This window comes from Stigmatopora argus, chromosome 11 (assembly GCF_051989625.1).
Source record: "Stigmatopora argus isolate UIUO_Sarg chromosome 11, RoL_Sarg_1.0, whole genome shotgun sequence".
NCBI lineage: Eukaryota > Metazoa > Chordata > Actinopteri > Syngnathiformes > Syngnathidae > Stigmatopora > Stigmatopora argus.
The window spans coordinates 14,039,952-14,054,718 of record NC_135397.1 but is presented as its reverse complement, the minus strand read 5'-3'; the positions used below and the strand labels follow the sequence as shown (position 1 = coordinate 14,054,718).

Sequence of the window (14,767 nt, the reverse complement as noted above, 5' to 3'; positions counted from 1 at the left end):
CCACCAACTTATGCTTGGATTTTCTTTTCCTCCCCCGAGTCAACGCGGCAGCTCTTTGCCCTCAGGAAAAGAACTGGAGGCTGTGAAGGAGAAAGGCGAGAGAGCGGAAGAGTTGGAGATTCTCGTGCAGAAGCTGGAGCGGGACAACGAAAGTCTGCAGAAGAAAGTGGCCACTCTAGGAATTACATGTGAAAAGGTTACGTTTTTAACTGAATAAATAAGCAGGTGTTGAGGTTGAAATTTGCATGTGAAATTAGTCATTCTTATTTTTTCCAGTTATAAGGCCTAGGCACCAAATTCAAATTATTGCTGTACGTAGTAGAGTGGGCACTCCCTTTCCTCTTGCTCTAAAATGTCCTGACTCGTTCTCGTTATTATATCAATTAGGCTGAAAATGTGGGTAAAATTGGCTAATCCACAAGTTAACGCAAAATTTATTTTTCTGTAACCTTTGAACTCGTCATGCCAACATTTTAATCACCTCTTTTGTTTAATATTGCAAACATTCTGTAAATTTGATAATCCTCCTATTATTCATCCTTCAATTTTGTAGAACACAATTTTAAGGAAAGACATGGAGAACCGAATATTTTGCAGGTGGAAATAATACTATTTATTTAACAATTACCTTATGTTGGTTTTGTTACATTTTGTTTATGTACTTTTTAGAATGTATTTTATTTTTTTTACTTTCTATTGAAAACCATTCTATACAGACATGAAGAAAATGCAATGAACATACCAATTTACTTATAAAATGCTAAAATAAGTGCTATACACTTGATATATTTATAGGGAGGCATATCTGTACATTAGAATTTCCGGATAGCAAAATATACATGTAATCAATAATTTCCTTGTAATTAACTTATTAAATATTTTTAATTTATGCATTTTGATTTAATATGTCCCTGAACTCAAACTGATTTTAAAAAATGTTAAATTTTCTGACACATGGAACCTTTTGAAGCAATGACGTTATAATTATTTATATATGCCAATTATACTTTTTGATTTACCAAATTTGTTGAGTCATTTTCAATAGTTTCTCTGTATGATCCATGGGAATTCAAGATTAAGCTACCCATAGTTAACACGTATGAAGTCATTAACAAATGAGGTCAAAACTTGAATAATCGTCCTGGTATTTGTCATGTTTGTTTAGGTGTCAGCGTTGGAGAAGGAGAACACCGACCTGGAAGCAGAGAGCCGGCGCCTCAAGAAGAAGCTGGATGCTCTGAAGAACATGGCCTTCCAACTTGAGGCTCTGGAGAAGGAGAACTCGCAGCTGGAGCAAGAGAACCTAGAGGCGCGGCGTTCAGCTGAGAGCTTCCGCTCGGCCGGTGCCAAGGCCATGCAGCTAGAGGCCGAGAACAGAGAATTAGAGAGTGAGAGGAGCCAGCTCAAGCGCAGCTTGGAGCTCCTTAAGGCAACCTCCAAGAAGACAGAGAGATTAGAAGTCAGTCTGCTTTGTGTCTAGTTTACAACTCCCTGATACTGACCGCTTCCTCCTGGCCTTAGGTGAGCTACCAGGGCTTGGACACAGAGAACCAGCGCTTGCAGAAGGCGCTGGAGAACAGCAGCAAGAAGATCCAGCAGCTTGAGGCTGAACTGCAAGAAGTGGAGACTGAGAACCAGACCCTTCAACGGAACTTGGAGGAGCTAAAAATCTCCAGCAAGCGCTTGGAGCAGCTGGAGCAAGAGGTCAGATGAGAACAGATGCTACATTTCTAAGAAAGAAGAATATATAGGAATACCTTGTTTATCACGGTTAATAGGTTCCAAGACCTCCTGCAATAGGTGAATAACCGGGATATAGCGACATTGTAATCTTGTTTGGAGTTTTAAAACCCTCACTGTACTATTATTTAACTCCCGAAGATAGACACTGCTCCCTGGTGGCCAGTGTAACACACTCCTATTGTCTTGCCCCAGCCCCCCCAGCCCCATTTCATGTTTGCATTATTGTTCCTAAAATGTTAACTTTTCATATACAGTGGTACCTCGAGATACGAGCTTAATGCATTCCTGGACTGAGCTAAAAGTATTATCGAGCAAGCTCCTCCGCCAATCTGCACTGACTAACAGAAAAAAAAACACTGAAAAAAATGCAACGCTCCGCCCAGTGCTCATAGAGACACTACATGAGGGAGTTGCGACCAGTAAGACAGTGCCCATGATGTTCTTATGAGCAGCCTCTCGCGTCCGCTGTATGCTCGTATATCAAAATTTGTCTCGTATCTCAAGATAAATATTTGCTAGAAATTTTACTCGTATCTCAAATTGCTCGTATGTCGGGGCACTCGCATGTCGAGGTACCACTGTATATTTGCAGATCCAAGCCGCGATGTTTTGAATCCTTGATAATCGATGTGCGATGCGACAAGGTATTCCCGTACAGTGGTACCTCGAGATACGATCTTAATTCGTTCCGGGACTGAGCTCGTATGTCGATTTTCTCGTAACTCAAACGAACGTTTCCCATAGAAATGAACTAAAAGCAAATTAATTTGTTCCAACCCTCTGAAAAAACACCAAAAACAGGATATTGGATTGGATTTTTTTTTTATTTGTTCTAATTCGCCATCTATTAACAAAGTACTAACTAGTGGTTTAATAGTATACTAAAATGTGTTTAATACAACGAAAATTAGACGGATTTCGCGGAGGGTAGAGAGAGAGAGAGACAGAAAGGGGGGGAAGACTTGTTGCACGGCAACGCGCTCGTAACATAACATAAACAAATTTAAATGAACTTGAATTACGATGCAGACACACTGAAAAATAAGTTTAATCTAACCTTACGCTAAACTTAATTCTAATTTAGTTTTAAATTTTGATACCTTTCTTCTCCCGGGTTGGCTCTATTTGCCCCGCCTCCACCCTGACTTTCAGATGCAACCTATCGAGGGTTGTTTGCTTTTGTATTCCCTTCAAAATATTCTGAAAATGATGCACACAAATGTCCTTACAATAGGATAACGCACGACCACTTGCCAACGAGAAGTAGTATATACGCCATTCGCACTGACTAATGGGAAAAAAAACGAAAAAATGCAACGCTCCGCCCAGTGCTCACAGAGACATTACACAAGAGTTGCGACCAGAGAGACATTACACGAGGGAGTTGCGGGTAGAGAGACAGTGCCCATGATGTTCTTATGAGCAGCCTGTCGCGTCGGCTGTCTGCTCGTATATCGAAATTTGTCTCGTATCTCAAGATAAATATTTGCCCAGAATTTTACTCGTATCTCAAATTGCTCGTATGTCGGGGCACTCGTATGTCGAGGTACCACTGTATTTTACTTGTCTGGTGGTCACAGAACAAGACTCTGGAGCAAGAGAGCTCTCAGCTGGAGAAGGACAAGAAGCTGCTGGAGAAGGAAAACAAGCGGCTGAGGCAGCAGGCCGAGATCCGTGACTCCAAGCTGGATGACAGTAACCAGCGCATCTCCTCCCTGGAGAAGGAGAACCGCACGATGGGCAAGGAGATGATCTTCTTCCGGGACTCATGCACCCGCGTCAAAGACCTAGAGAGGGAGAACAAGGAACTGGTCAAACAAGGCACCATCGAAAAGCGGACACTCATAACGCTCAGAGAGGTTTGTGGCCGAAAATAAAGAAATGTTATCATTTGGGGAATTAAAATTATAAAAATCTTCTCAGGAACTTGTTAGCGAGAAGGTACGCACTCAGCAGATCAACAATGACTTGGAGAAACTGACGCACGAGCTGGAGAAGATTGGACTGGACAAGGAGAGGCTGCTGCTGGACGAGGACTGCGGCGACAGGTATCCAACCGTTTGCTTCCAACACTGTGTCGGGAAGTCAACAAAGTGCCTTTTCCCCCAAGGTTTAAGCTACTGGAAAGCAAACTGGAGTCCACGCTGAAGTCCTCACTGGAGATCAAGGAGGAGAAGATCGCCGCCCTGGAGGCCAGACTGCAGGAGTCGTCCAATCTGAACCAGCAGCTACGGCAGGAACTCAAAACTGTAAGGATCCACACACAAGCGATAAAGGGTGCCCAAATATTTCATCATCCATTTGATGTGGTTCGCTCAGGTGAAAAAGAATTACGAGGCTTTACGTCAGAGGGAAGAGGAAGAGAGAATGGTGCAGACCTCACCCTCTCGTGGCGGGGAAGATGGCCAGACACTCAGTAAATGGGAGAAGGAGAGTCACGAAGCCACAAGGGAACTGCTCAAAGTCAAGGATAGACTTATCGAGGTGGAGAGGAACGTAAGTCCTCATCTTTTCAACATCTATTTGATTTCACAGTGACTTTGTGTGTAGTTCACCAATTTTATAATACATGATAAATTCTTTATCATAGACGATACGATATGTGTGTATATATGTGTATGTGTGTGTGTATATATATATATATATATATATATATATATATATATATATATATATATATATATATATATATATGTATGTATGTATGTATGTATGTATGTATGTATGTATGTATGTATGTATGTATGTATGTATGTATGTGTGTGTGTGTGTGTGTGTGTGTGTGTGTGTGTGTGTATATATATAGTCTATTACAGTCTGCCATGATTGGATTCTGTTCAAAGGCGTTTCATACATTTAATAAGATATTTACACATTTAACAGTCACAATCAGTTCAACTGGAGCAATAAAACAGATGTTGAAATATTTTTGACAGTTTTGTTTATGTATTTCAGAAATCTGAATGGAAGGCATTGTTTTTAACCAAAATGGGATTTCTAAGTGATAATAGTGTTTATTTTGTTTAAATCATTTTAGATTTATGAGATGGTAAGGTACAATTTGATTTGATTGCCAACCACCATTTCCCCAAAGAGACACTAAAAAAGATTATCAACAACTATCTTTGGCAGCCGTTGACAGACGTTCAATCCAAAATTTGTTGATTTTGCTGCTAACCCTCAGTCCAAATGACAAAAATCCACCGCCAGTGACAGTGATTTAAATTCCCAGATGAAACATCAAAAGAGCCACACGATTCAACATCAATGGCACTAAAAGAGTTAACCAATCGATATGCCAACTAATCGAATGTATTTGCCGTTCAACACTAAATGATGCTCATTCCTTGCCACCTTTTCTAATAACTGAAGACTCCCCTTTTTCCCCTTGTAGAATGCCACATTGCAAGCGGAGAAGGCAGCACTGAGGAGCCAACTAAAACAACTGGAGACTCAAAGTTCCAACTTGCAGGCTCAGATCGTAGCCGTGCAGAGACAGGGCGCTTCCCTACAGGAGAACAACACCGGACTGCAGACGCAGAATGCCAAGCTGCAGGTGACGTGTATACAATTGGTGGGGAAACTCAGCACTGGGAAATGCACACTAAATTACAAAGTATAGGAGAAGTATGATTGAAAGTGGTGCCAAATTACTATATGATTAGACTCATTCATTCATCGTATGTACTGTGCATCCTTGTAAGGCTTGTCGAAGCCTATGCCAGCTGACATTGGGTGAAAGGCAGATGATTAGACTCCTAGCAGTCAATTTTACTGAATCAATGGATTAAATAATTTGATAATCTCATCTCTTTTTCTGAACCGCTTTATCCTCACTAGGGTCGAGGGGGGTGCTGGAGCCTATTCCAGCTGACTCCGGGCCAGAGGCGGGCAACACCCTGCACACTCACACCCATACCTAGGGGCAATTTAAAGCGTCCAATCAGCCTACCATGCATGTTTTTGGAATGTGGGAGGAAACCGGAATACCCGGAGGAAACCCACGCAGGCCCGGGGAGAACATGCAAACTCCACACAGGTGAACGTGACCTGGATTTTAACCCAGGACCCCAGAGCTGTGAGGCCGACACGCTAACCACTTGCACCACCGAGCCGCCCTAATTTGATTATTGTATAAAAGGTCTCTGTTCCTTCAATTAAAAAGTCATCACACAGGTAATTGTTCCCTCCCATCGATTTGGACTGCTTTTAAAAGCACTAAAAGCTGAGGGAAGCTTTTGCAATTGGTTGGGAGCCAAAAGTGTCGGCCTATTTAAAAGTGCTCCTTTTAGCCACATTAGTGGGTCTGAAGCTTCCCCTCTTTGGCACTGTCCCAACTCTGTCAGCCTGCTTAGCTCCCCTGCTGTGGATTTAGACCTGAACTCCTTGTTTGGCTGCTTTTCAAAGCCAGCTTATGGGATGAGATTGACACTGACTGGCAGTGCCGTCTCACACTTTTGTGTGTGTGTCCGTGTGTGTGTGTTTATTTTTTAAAGCATATGCTGTCATGTTTGTTGCTTGTACCATTTTCCACCTCACGATTTCCATACAAATAAATGGGGTTGCATAGAATGATTTTTTTTGAGGTGCCTAAACCATCTACATTGATTCAAAATAACATATCTATCATTACATTTTTGTCAGCTTGCATAATGTTTTCTCCTACATTGCAAAGAAAACACTTTGTTTAATGGAAGCGTCTAAGTTAGTTGTCTATGTTCAATTCAATTGGTGCGTGACCAGTCCAGGGTTGACATCACTTTTTTGTCATAGCCAGGTGGGATAGACTGCTCTTTATATGTGGCCTTATTGAAGGGACCGACAACACCTTTATCATGTGCATCCCAGTGGAACCAATATTTTCTTAATAATTTTTTTTGGGGGGGAAACACAATTTAATTTTTCTGACGTGTAATAGTGGAAACAAGGGTAAATAAACACCAATATTTCTAGGAAGTGGTCATCTGACACGGTGCAGACATTTTTTATTAAATCCTGGAACTATTTTAGCCAATCAAACGTGAGCATCCCCGCCTACTTCCTGAAATCATTAGCAAATATCAAACACGTAAATCAAGCCTCCAATAGTTTTGTTTCTCTACATCCTCTATAATTACTTCCACATGCTGTGGAGGAAAGAAACTGCAGTACAGGGGTGAAACTTTTTCTTCAGACATGAAAATGGCACGTGAGGGTATGTTGTAAAACCAATATGATGCATGAAGAGTCCAAACTTCCCTGCCAGCGCCCCCCCCCCCCCCCAAAACACACTTAAGATGAGTGTTTTGCCCCAAAAAATAATAATTATTTATATATATATATATATATATATATATGTATGTGTATGTATGTGTATATATATATATATATATATATATATATATATGTATGTGTGTGTGTATATATATATATATATATATATATATATATATATATATATATGTATGTGTGTGTGTATATATATATATATATATATATATATATATATATATGCGTATATTTATATGTATATATATATATATATATATATATATATATATATATATATATATATGCGTATATTTATATGTATATATATATATATATATATATATGTGTGTGTATATAATTTTTTTTAAATTTTATGCAAGTTGAACTGTGTTTTTTCTGTTAAATATGACTGTCATCTTTGACCACCTTGGTGGTGGCAATATCTGGTAACAAAAAGTGCAAATAATACAAATGCAGACAAAGTGCCCCCAAACCCGCCCCCCTCCCCCCAGGCAGACGAAAATGTCTTGACATCTCACCACCTTGGCTATTTCCCTTTTTCCCGGGTTTCACAAGTTGACGTGCCCACCCCTACAGGTGGAGAACTCCACGCTGAGCTCGCAGAGCGCCGCCCTCATGGCTCAGAATGCTCAGCTGCAGGGCTTGCAGAGCAGCGCGGAGGCCGAGCGCGAGGGGACGCAGCGGGAGAAAGAGGAGCTCCGGTCCACCTACGAGCTACTCCTACGGGACCACGACAAGCTGGCAGCGCTCCACGAGAGGCAAGCGTCAGAGTACGAGGTACTCATTGGCAAGCACGGCGGCCTTAAGACCTCCCACAAGTCTCTTGAACAGCAGTACCGCGACCTGGAGGACAAGTGAGTAATTCGGGGTACTTGGAATCAGATGGGCAGAACTCAAGGATGACAATGTTTTAATCCAACAGGTATAAGCAGTTCCTGCAGAGGAGGGGCGATCTGGAAGAGCTGGAGAAGAACCTGAAGGAGCAGCAAGACAAAATGTCTTCAGAGAATCAGAACCACCGAGCCACCGCTGACCACTACAAACTGCTTAAAGAGGAAAATGACAGGTCGGGTTGTGTGCTGTTAAGGTGAAATGACAGACAAAATAATGTAACGTCTACATTTACCACCACCCCTAGACTGAACACAACATACCAGCAGCTGCAGAGAGACAATGAGAACCTCCAGCTGGACCACAAAAACATCAAGAGTCAACTGAATGGCGCCAAGCTCGAGCAGACCAAGTTCGAGGCCGAGTTTTCCAAGCTCAAGGAGCAGTACCAGCAGCTGGACATCACCTCCACCAAACTCACTAACCAGTGCGAGGTGAGAACCGAGACAAGAACCGGAAATGATCCAGTAATGAAGACCCAACATGGAAAAATGTCATATTGCCATACAATTTTTATGAATGCTCACCTCAGCTGTTGAGTCAGCTGAAGGGCACCCTAGAAGAGGAGAACCGCCACCTCTTGGATCAGATCCAGACGCTGATGCTGCAGAACCGCACACTGCTGGACCAGACCATGGAGAGCAAAGACCTTTTCCACGTTGAGCAGAGACAATACATGTAAAATTTATAGATTAAAAAAAGGATAGCTTGCCAAATGTTCCTAAATGAAAGCACGTATGCTGTCTTTCTATTTAGTGACAAGCTGAATGAGCTGAGGAGACAGAAGGAGAAGCTGGAGGAGAAGATTATGGATCAGTACAAGTTCTACGATCCCTCACCTCCACGCAGGTGAGCAACAGATACTATAGCATTCATTCATTCATTTTCCAAACAGCTGATCCTCACAAGGATCACAGGGGGGTGCTGGAGCCTATCCCAGCTATGGGCACCCTCGACCCCAGAACTGTAAAGCCCACGACACACTAACCACTGTCCAGCGGGCCACACTTAAGGCATTCAATAGCACAGAGTCTGAATGTATCTTGGAGTTAATACTGGTTCCATGTGTTGAAATTAAATTTCTCTAAATTAATTCATTTATTTTCCGGTACGCTTATCCTCACAAGAGTCGCGGAGGTGCTGGAGCCTATCCCAGCCAACTGTGTCTAGTAGCCAGGGACATTCTGAATTGGTTGTCAGCCAATCGCTGGGCACAATGAGACAAAAAAAAATCAGTCATGCTCACTCTCATAACAAAGAGCAAATTAGTGTTAAATTCATTATTCTAAATCTTAGTTTATAATTGCATTTGTTTATATTGATTTTCATTACAGACTGACATTATATTTTGGTTGCATATGTTTGTTTGTATGTTTATGTTTGAGATAACTCAAGATCGAATAAAGGTATGATATAACTTGCAGGGTATATTGTATGAAACAAAGACATGATTAAATTGTAGGTTGATAAGGGCAAAGGTCACAGGGCCAAATTGAATGTATATGTTGTGTCCCAGATCAATCAAGAAAAGAATATACGTTTTTTTTAATCAAACTTTTATCATAATTTTGAAGCAGAAAAGGTGATACAGTAATCCCTCCAATTTCGCCTATAATGTAGAGCAGACATTGGCGCAGTAATCGAAAAACCGTGAAGTAGGATTACCGCTATTATTACTACCATACTCTATGATTTTGCCCCTTTACTGTAAAGAAGTCAGAGGTCAATGGGCCAAACGGAATTTTGCTTCTGCTATTTGAATGTGCCTCTATTTTGTATTGTACAGTGGTACCTCGACATACGAGTAGCCCGGCATACGAGCAATTCGAGATACGAGTAAAATTTGGGCAAATATTTATCTTGAGATACAAGACAAATTTTGATATACGAGCAGACAGCAGACGCGAGATGCTGCTCACAAGAGCATCATGGGCACTCTCTCTCTCCCCGCAACTACCTTGTGTAATGTTACATTTCATAACCTGAAAATTCCGCACCTAGAGGTATTCGTAAGTAGAGGTATGACTGTAATTGATTCTATTAAAAATAAAATGAATCCAATAGCGCATGGGTCTCCAAATCAGTGTAGATTTTTTATTCCAAGCGGAATGAAAATTGGAATGAAAAACGTATTACATTTTCACAACTCTGATGTAACAGTGTCTTAAAAGTGTAATCATTTGATTGAAATCAGGTGCTGTTTGTTTCAGAAGGAAACCATTGGTTAAAGTGTCCATGCAGGATCAATTAGAACAAAGATCTGCACCCAGTGTGGCCCTTTGTGGAATAGTTTGGACACCCAGTTATTGCAGGAACTGATAAACAGCCATTTTTTTCTTTGTTTCCATTTGACCTTATCAGACGGGGCAACTGGATCACATTGAAGATGAAGAAGCTGATCAAGCCCAAAAGTCGGGAGCGGATGCGCTCGCTCACATTGACGCCGTCGCGCTCAGAGTCTGGCGATGGCTTCCTGTCCTTCCCTGCTGACAGCCAGGACAGCTCCTCGGTGGGATCCGGTTCCAACTCCCTTGACGATGCACTCACGCAAAAGAGGAGCAGCAGTGAGTTAACATATACGCATGCACACATGATCCAAACACATTGTCTAACTGGGGGATTTGATATCCATCTATGCGTAAGGAAGGAGAGGCCAACGTTGCCTTGCCCAAGGGCAGGTCTCCACCAATGGTATGCCGGGGTTCACAAGCCTTCACGACCCTCTGTCGGGGCATGTTTTTGTGAGTGCCGTTGTGTGTGTGTCGCTTGCTTTACGGCTGAGCTGCACCGATTGTTTGACTCCAACCAATTTGCTCACATTTGAATTTAACTGTGTGTCAACTCTTGCGTGCAGTTCACCTGTAAAGAAGAATCAAACCATTACCACATCGGCTCCCTGTTTTTTAAACGTTTAAAAAAATGTGTCTTCACTCGCTACTATTTTCATATTCTAATGCATTGCCATTGCCATTTGTGAATGTGGTTGTGGCGATGCGTCTGATTTCATGACGTTCGAGGAGAAATAAGCTAGAATTAGCAAGTGCTTGTGTAATCATTGGCATGTTGTACCATGTGGTTGTTGTCGGTGGAAGTGCTCACAGGTGTGGCCATCTTGCGATAGTGGGAGATTGTCAGTAACGGCACATTTTAATTAGTTAAAATGTGCAAGGTGTGAATTCTGCATGAGTCACTTTCATAGGTCTGAAGTGGTCATGGATGTTCATAAGTACACGCACGAGCAAGAATATTGTTTAGCACCTGAGACCTCTGCCAAGGGTTTTTTTGATCCGTTATCTTGGAAATCCAACTCAAACTTAAAGATTATGCGTGTATTTTACGTTGAACATTTGACATTGCTCATAATGGAATAGGCAAGTATAATTATTATAAATAAATGTTTGAAATAAGATATAGTCATACCTTGAGATACGAGCCTAATGCGTTCCGGAACTGAGCTCGTATGTCGATTTACTCGTATCTCAAATCAACGTTTCCCATAGAAATCAACTAAATACAAATTAATTTGTTCCCACCCTCTGAAAAAAAACACCCGAATACAGGATATTACAATGGAAAGTAACAAATAACTAGTGGTTATGATGTTTAATAATAAAATGAGACATTATTCAATACAACGCGGAGTTCTCGGATAGGAGAGAGAGAGAGACTTGACGGATGCGCTCGTAACATAACAAACTTTAAATGTAACCTAAATGAACTTAGATTCCTCTACACCAGTGGTCCCCAAACTATTCCAGAAAGGGCCGCAGTGGTTACAGGTTTTCGTTCCAACCGGTAAGAGGAAACCTTTCCACCAATCTGGTATCCTAGAAGTGCAATCAGTGGATTGCAGTCAGGTGCTTCTTTTTTCAGCAGAAACCTCAATGGTTAAACTGTTTGTGTTGGATCGGTTGGAACAAAAACCTGCACCCACAACGGCCCTCCAGGACCGGTTTGGAGACCTCTGCTCTACACACACACACTTAAAAAGGTTATAATCTTATGTTACACTAAATTTAAACCTTCTTGTGCAATAGCTAAGACAAAGAGGTTAATGTATTCCACCGCAAACACGGAAAAAATCCAACGCTCCGCCCAGTGCTCGTAGAAATATTTGTACGTGGCGGCTGAAATCATAAGCAGCCTCTCCCGTCTCGGCCACCTGTCTGTCTCGTATCTCACGTCATATATTTGCTCGGAATTTTACTCTTCTCTCAAATTCCTCGTATGTCGGGGCACTCGTATGTCAAGGTATTAATGTATTTACTTCCATTGGCTGCCATTGACGTCGAGATGTCCAATTGCAAATGATTTAAACGCTTTGATCAAACACAAATGAAGTGTGTTCCAACCAAGAGTTGTTGACAATAATATGGGAACTAAAACACCACCACCATTATGGGCCTGTCGCTAAAAGTGCACCAATTAAAAAATAAATAAAACAAAACCTTATTTTAATATTTTCAGATGACAATTTATTCATTTTTCAACGTACATGCGTCATCGTGGAAAACTTTGCTGAGGAAAACTGTTAAAAAATATTTTTATTTAACAATTTCATGACTTATGGACTCTTAACAATCTATTTTATATATATTTTTTAATCCATTAAGATAATAGAAGAAAAGAAAAACTGTGGCAGTGGGAAATTTCAAATATATAAGTCAAGCAAAGTAGCTTACAACCACCTGATTCCGAATATAAAAAATAACAATTACAAAATTAACGTGATACATTGTTCATTGAAGAATGTATTAAATAGGTTATTGTAAAAAAGGGGGGGTTGTTCATATGGATAAAACTGCCAAATTCATTCTCCATTGTTAAACCTACTTAAAAGGGTCTTGTTTTTGGATTGGATTGGATAACTTTATTCATCCCGTATTCGGGAAATTTCATTGTGACAGTAGCAGAGGGTGATTAGACAGAACATCAAAGCAAAAGCACAAAGTACAATGCAAATCAAAGTAAATGGGATCATTAAGAATCACCAAATCAAATCATACAACTTCGGCAACAATTGTATGAACTATAAACAAATGTAAACAAGCAATCATCCTTGGCAGACGTCATGTTGTTTAGGGTATGTAGTAATTGAACACTGTATTGTAGCTGTACTGTATCTAAATATTTTAGTAAAACTGTGAGATTTGAGTATGTAAAAATGACTCTCAGCAGTTTTTCTGACGGCTGAGCTATCCAGCTGAGTGTGCAGGGCCTCGGCTGGCCCGAATCCCCGCATTTTGTCCTGTTAACAAAGTACCCCTCTCCTCTTTTTCGCCTAACCCCAACTGCCACCCTGTGTGTCCGTGCTGTGGCAGCTTTAAAACGATTGCCTTTCATGAGGAACAGATCCAAGGACAAAGACAAGGCGAAGGCCATCTACCGACGCTCCATGTGTAAGACCGCCGCGCTTAGCCGTCCTCCTTCTTTCTCCCGCCGCCAGCCGGGACCGCTCACTGATGTTATGCTTCTTTCGTGTTGGTGTGAACGCACGCTCTCATCCGCTAACATCAGTGACATGTCCTCTTCAACTGTAGTCAATCGTGTAGTGCTTCACTTAGCACAGATGGCGTAGTTGAGACTAACCCCCGTAGACGTTTTTCTGTTTGAAGAACTTTTCATGCTATGCTAGACATTGTGACTCACTATGCTGCTTTCTGTTTCGTTTGGAATGAAAGTTGCCGAATGTTTAATGCAATTGTGTGTTGTGGGCGTGTGCGACTACGTGTTTGTCTGTGTGACTAATTGTGCTATGTCGATATGTACTTTAATAATGTGTGTGTGCATGCATCTCTATGAATGAGTACAAATGCCTTTGTGTTTGTGACCATGGATGTGTGGGCTGTAGGATATTTATAGGGATTTTGATCATCAATTAATCCCATTTTTTTTCCAATTTTATTTTATATATTTTGGATTTGTGGACAAGTGGGCGGGCTCATATACTAAAAATCATGTAATGTCATTGCTTTGGGCTCAACATTTTAGCTATAATGTTGCCCTGAAACCAATACTTGTTTAAATCTAAAGTAAATATTGTTTTACAAAAGGAAAATTTTCAAAATAGTGTGTGTGTGTGTGTGTGTGTATTCTTTGGGGGAATAATTACAAAAATAACCAACTTGCTTGCATCAAAGATTATAGAAATCTGAATGTTTAGGTTTCTTTTGGTTTTCAATATTAAAGATGAGAATTTTAAAGCGTTTAAGATAGTGATACCTCTAGTTAAGAAATTAATTTGTTCCAAAAGGGGTTTTGTAACTTGCATTTTTGTAAGTAGAGTTGAATTTTATATGTAGATGCCCTACTCCGTTCCAAGAGCCCCAAATAATACCCTATTAATAATAATAAAGTTGCAATAAGCACCCTCGGAAAAACTCAACAAAACAGAACAAGGGTCAAAGGCACACGAATAGCATCATGGATATGCAGCTCCCTCCTAGCCAATGAGAGGCCAGCTTTTCTGTTTGCTTGTGCATCTGTTTTGTGTGAGAGAATGTAAATGAGGGCATCAACACTTGTGTGTTAAGTATGTGCGTGTGGGATTTTCTGCCACCCGAGATGGAGCTTTTGACTTAGAATTTAGGAGTGTTTATTTCCTTTGCATATATTGACTTGCCCGATTGGTGCAGCATGTTACGTTCACTGCAGCTTTCTGCTTGCCTTCACGCTTCAAGGGCAATAAAGACAGCGCCAAGAGAAAAGTGCTGTCTTTTTTGCACTTGACATGCGCTTCACACAATGCTTGGTATACGTGCAAACCGATGAGATCCAAGATATGACATGATTTGGATAATTTACTCAGCTGCACTGACAATGATGGACAGCACTAACAATAGAAACCAATGGTGTAATTATC

General features: G+C 41.0%; 1 protein-coding gene across 8 annotated transcripts in view; it reads left to right on the top strand.

Moving 5' to 3' along the window:
• ccdc88ab (coiled-coil domain containing 88Ab) overlaps positions 1-14,767 on the top strand; it is a 73,088-nt gene that overhangs the window by 49,856 nt on the left and 8,465 nt on the right. For 6 of the 8 annotated variants that reach the window (XR_013303852.1, XM_077613147.1, XM_077613150.1 and 3 more), the window contains exons 16-31: positions 66-196; positions 1,166-1,459; positions 1,522-1,704; positions 3,324-3,602; positions 3,667-3,791; positions 3,854-3,992; positions 4,063-4,239; positions 5,138-5,299; positions 7,591-7,868; positions 7,937-8,080; positions 8,153-8,339; positions 8,438-8,583; positions 8,662-8,754; positions 10,267-10,469; positions 10,549-10,596; positions 13,227-13,304. Coding sequence is in view for 7 of the 8 variants with exons in the window: in XM_077613147.1 (XP_077469273.1) it covers positions 66-196; positions 1,166-1,459; positions 1,522-1,704; positions 3,324-3,602; positions 3,667-3,791; positions 3,854-3,992; positions 4,063-4,239; positions 5,138-5,299; positions 7,591-7,868; positions 7,937-8,080; positions 8,153-8,339; positions 8,438-8,583; positions 8,662-8,754; positions 10,267-10,469; positions 10,549-10,596; positions 13,227-13,304 (2,667 nt within the window). In the remaining variant the exon portion in view is untranslated. The remainder of the gene's footprint in view (positions 1-65; positions 197-1,165; positions 1,460-1,521; positions 1,705-3,323; positions 3,603-3,666; positions 3,792-3,853; positions 3,993-4,062; positions 4,240-5,137; positions 5,300-7,590; positions 7,869-7,936; positions 8,081-8,152; positions 8,340-8,437; positions 8,584-8,661; positions 8,755-10,266; positions 10,470-10,548; positions 10,597-13,226; positions 13,305-14,767) is intronic. The other 2 variants (XM_077613146.1, XM_077613148.1) reach the window with 2 other exon arrangements.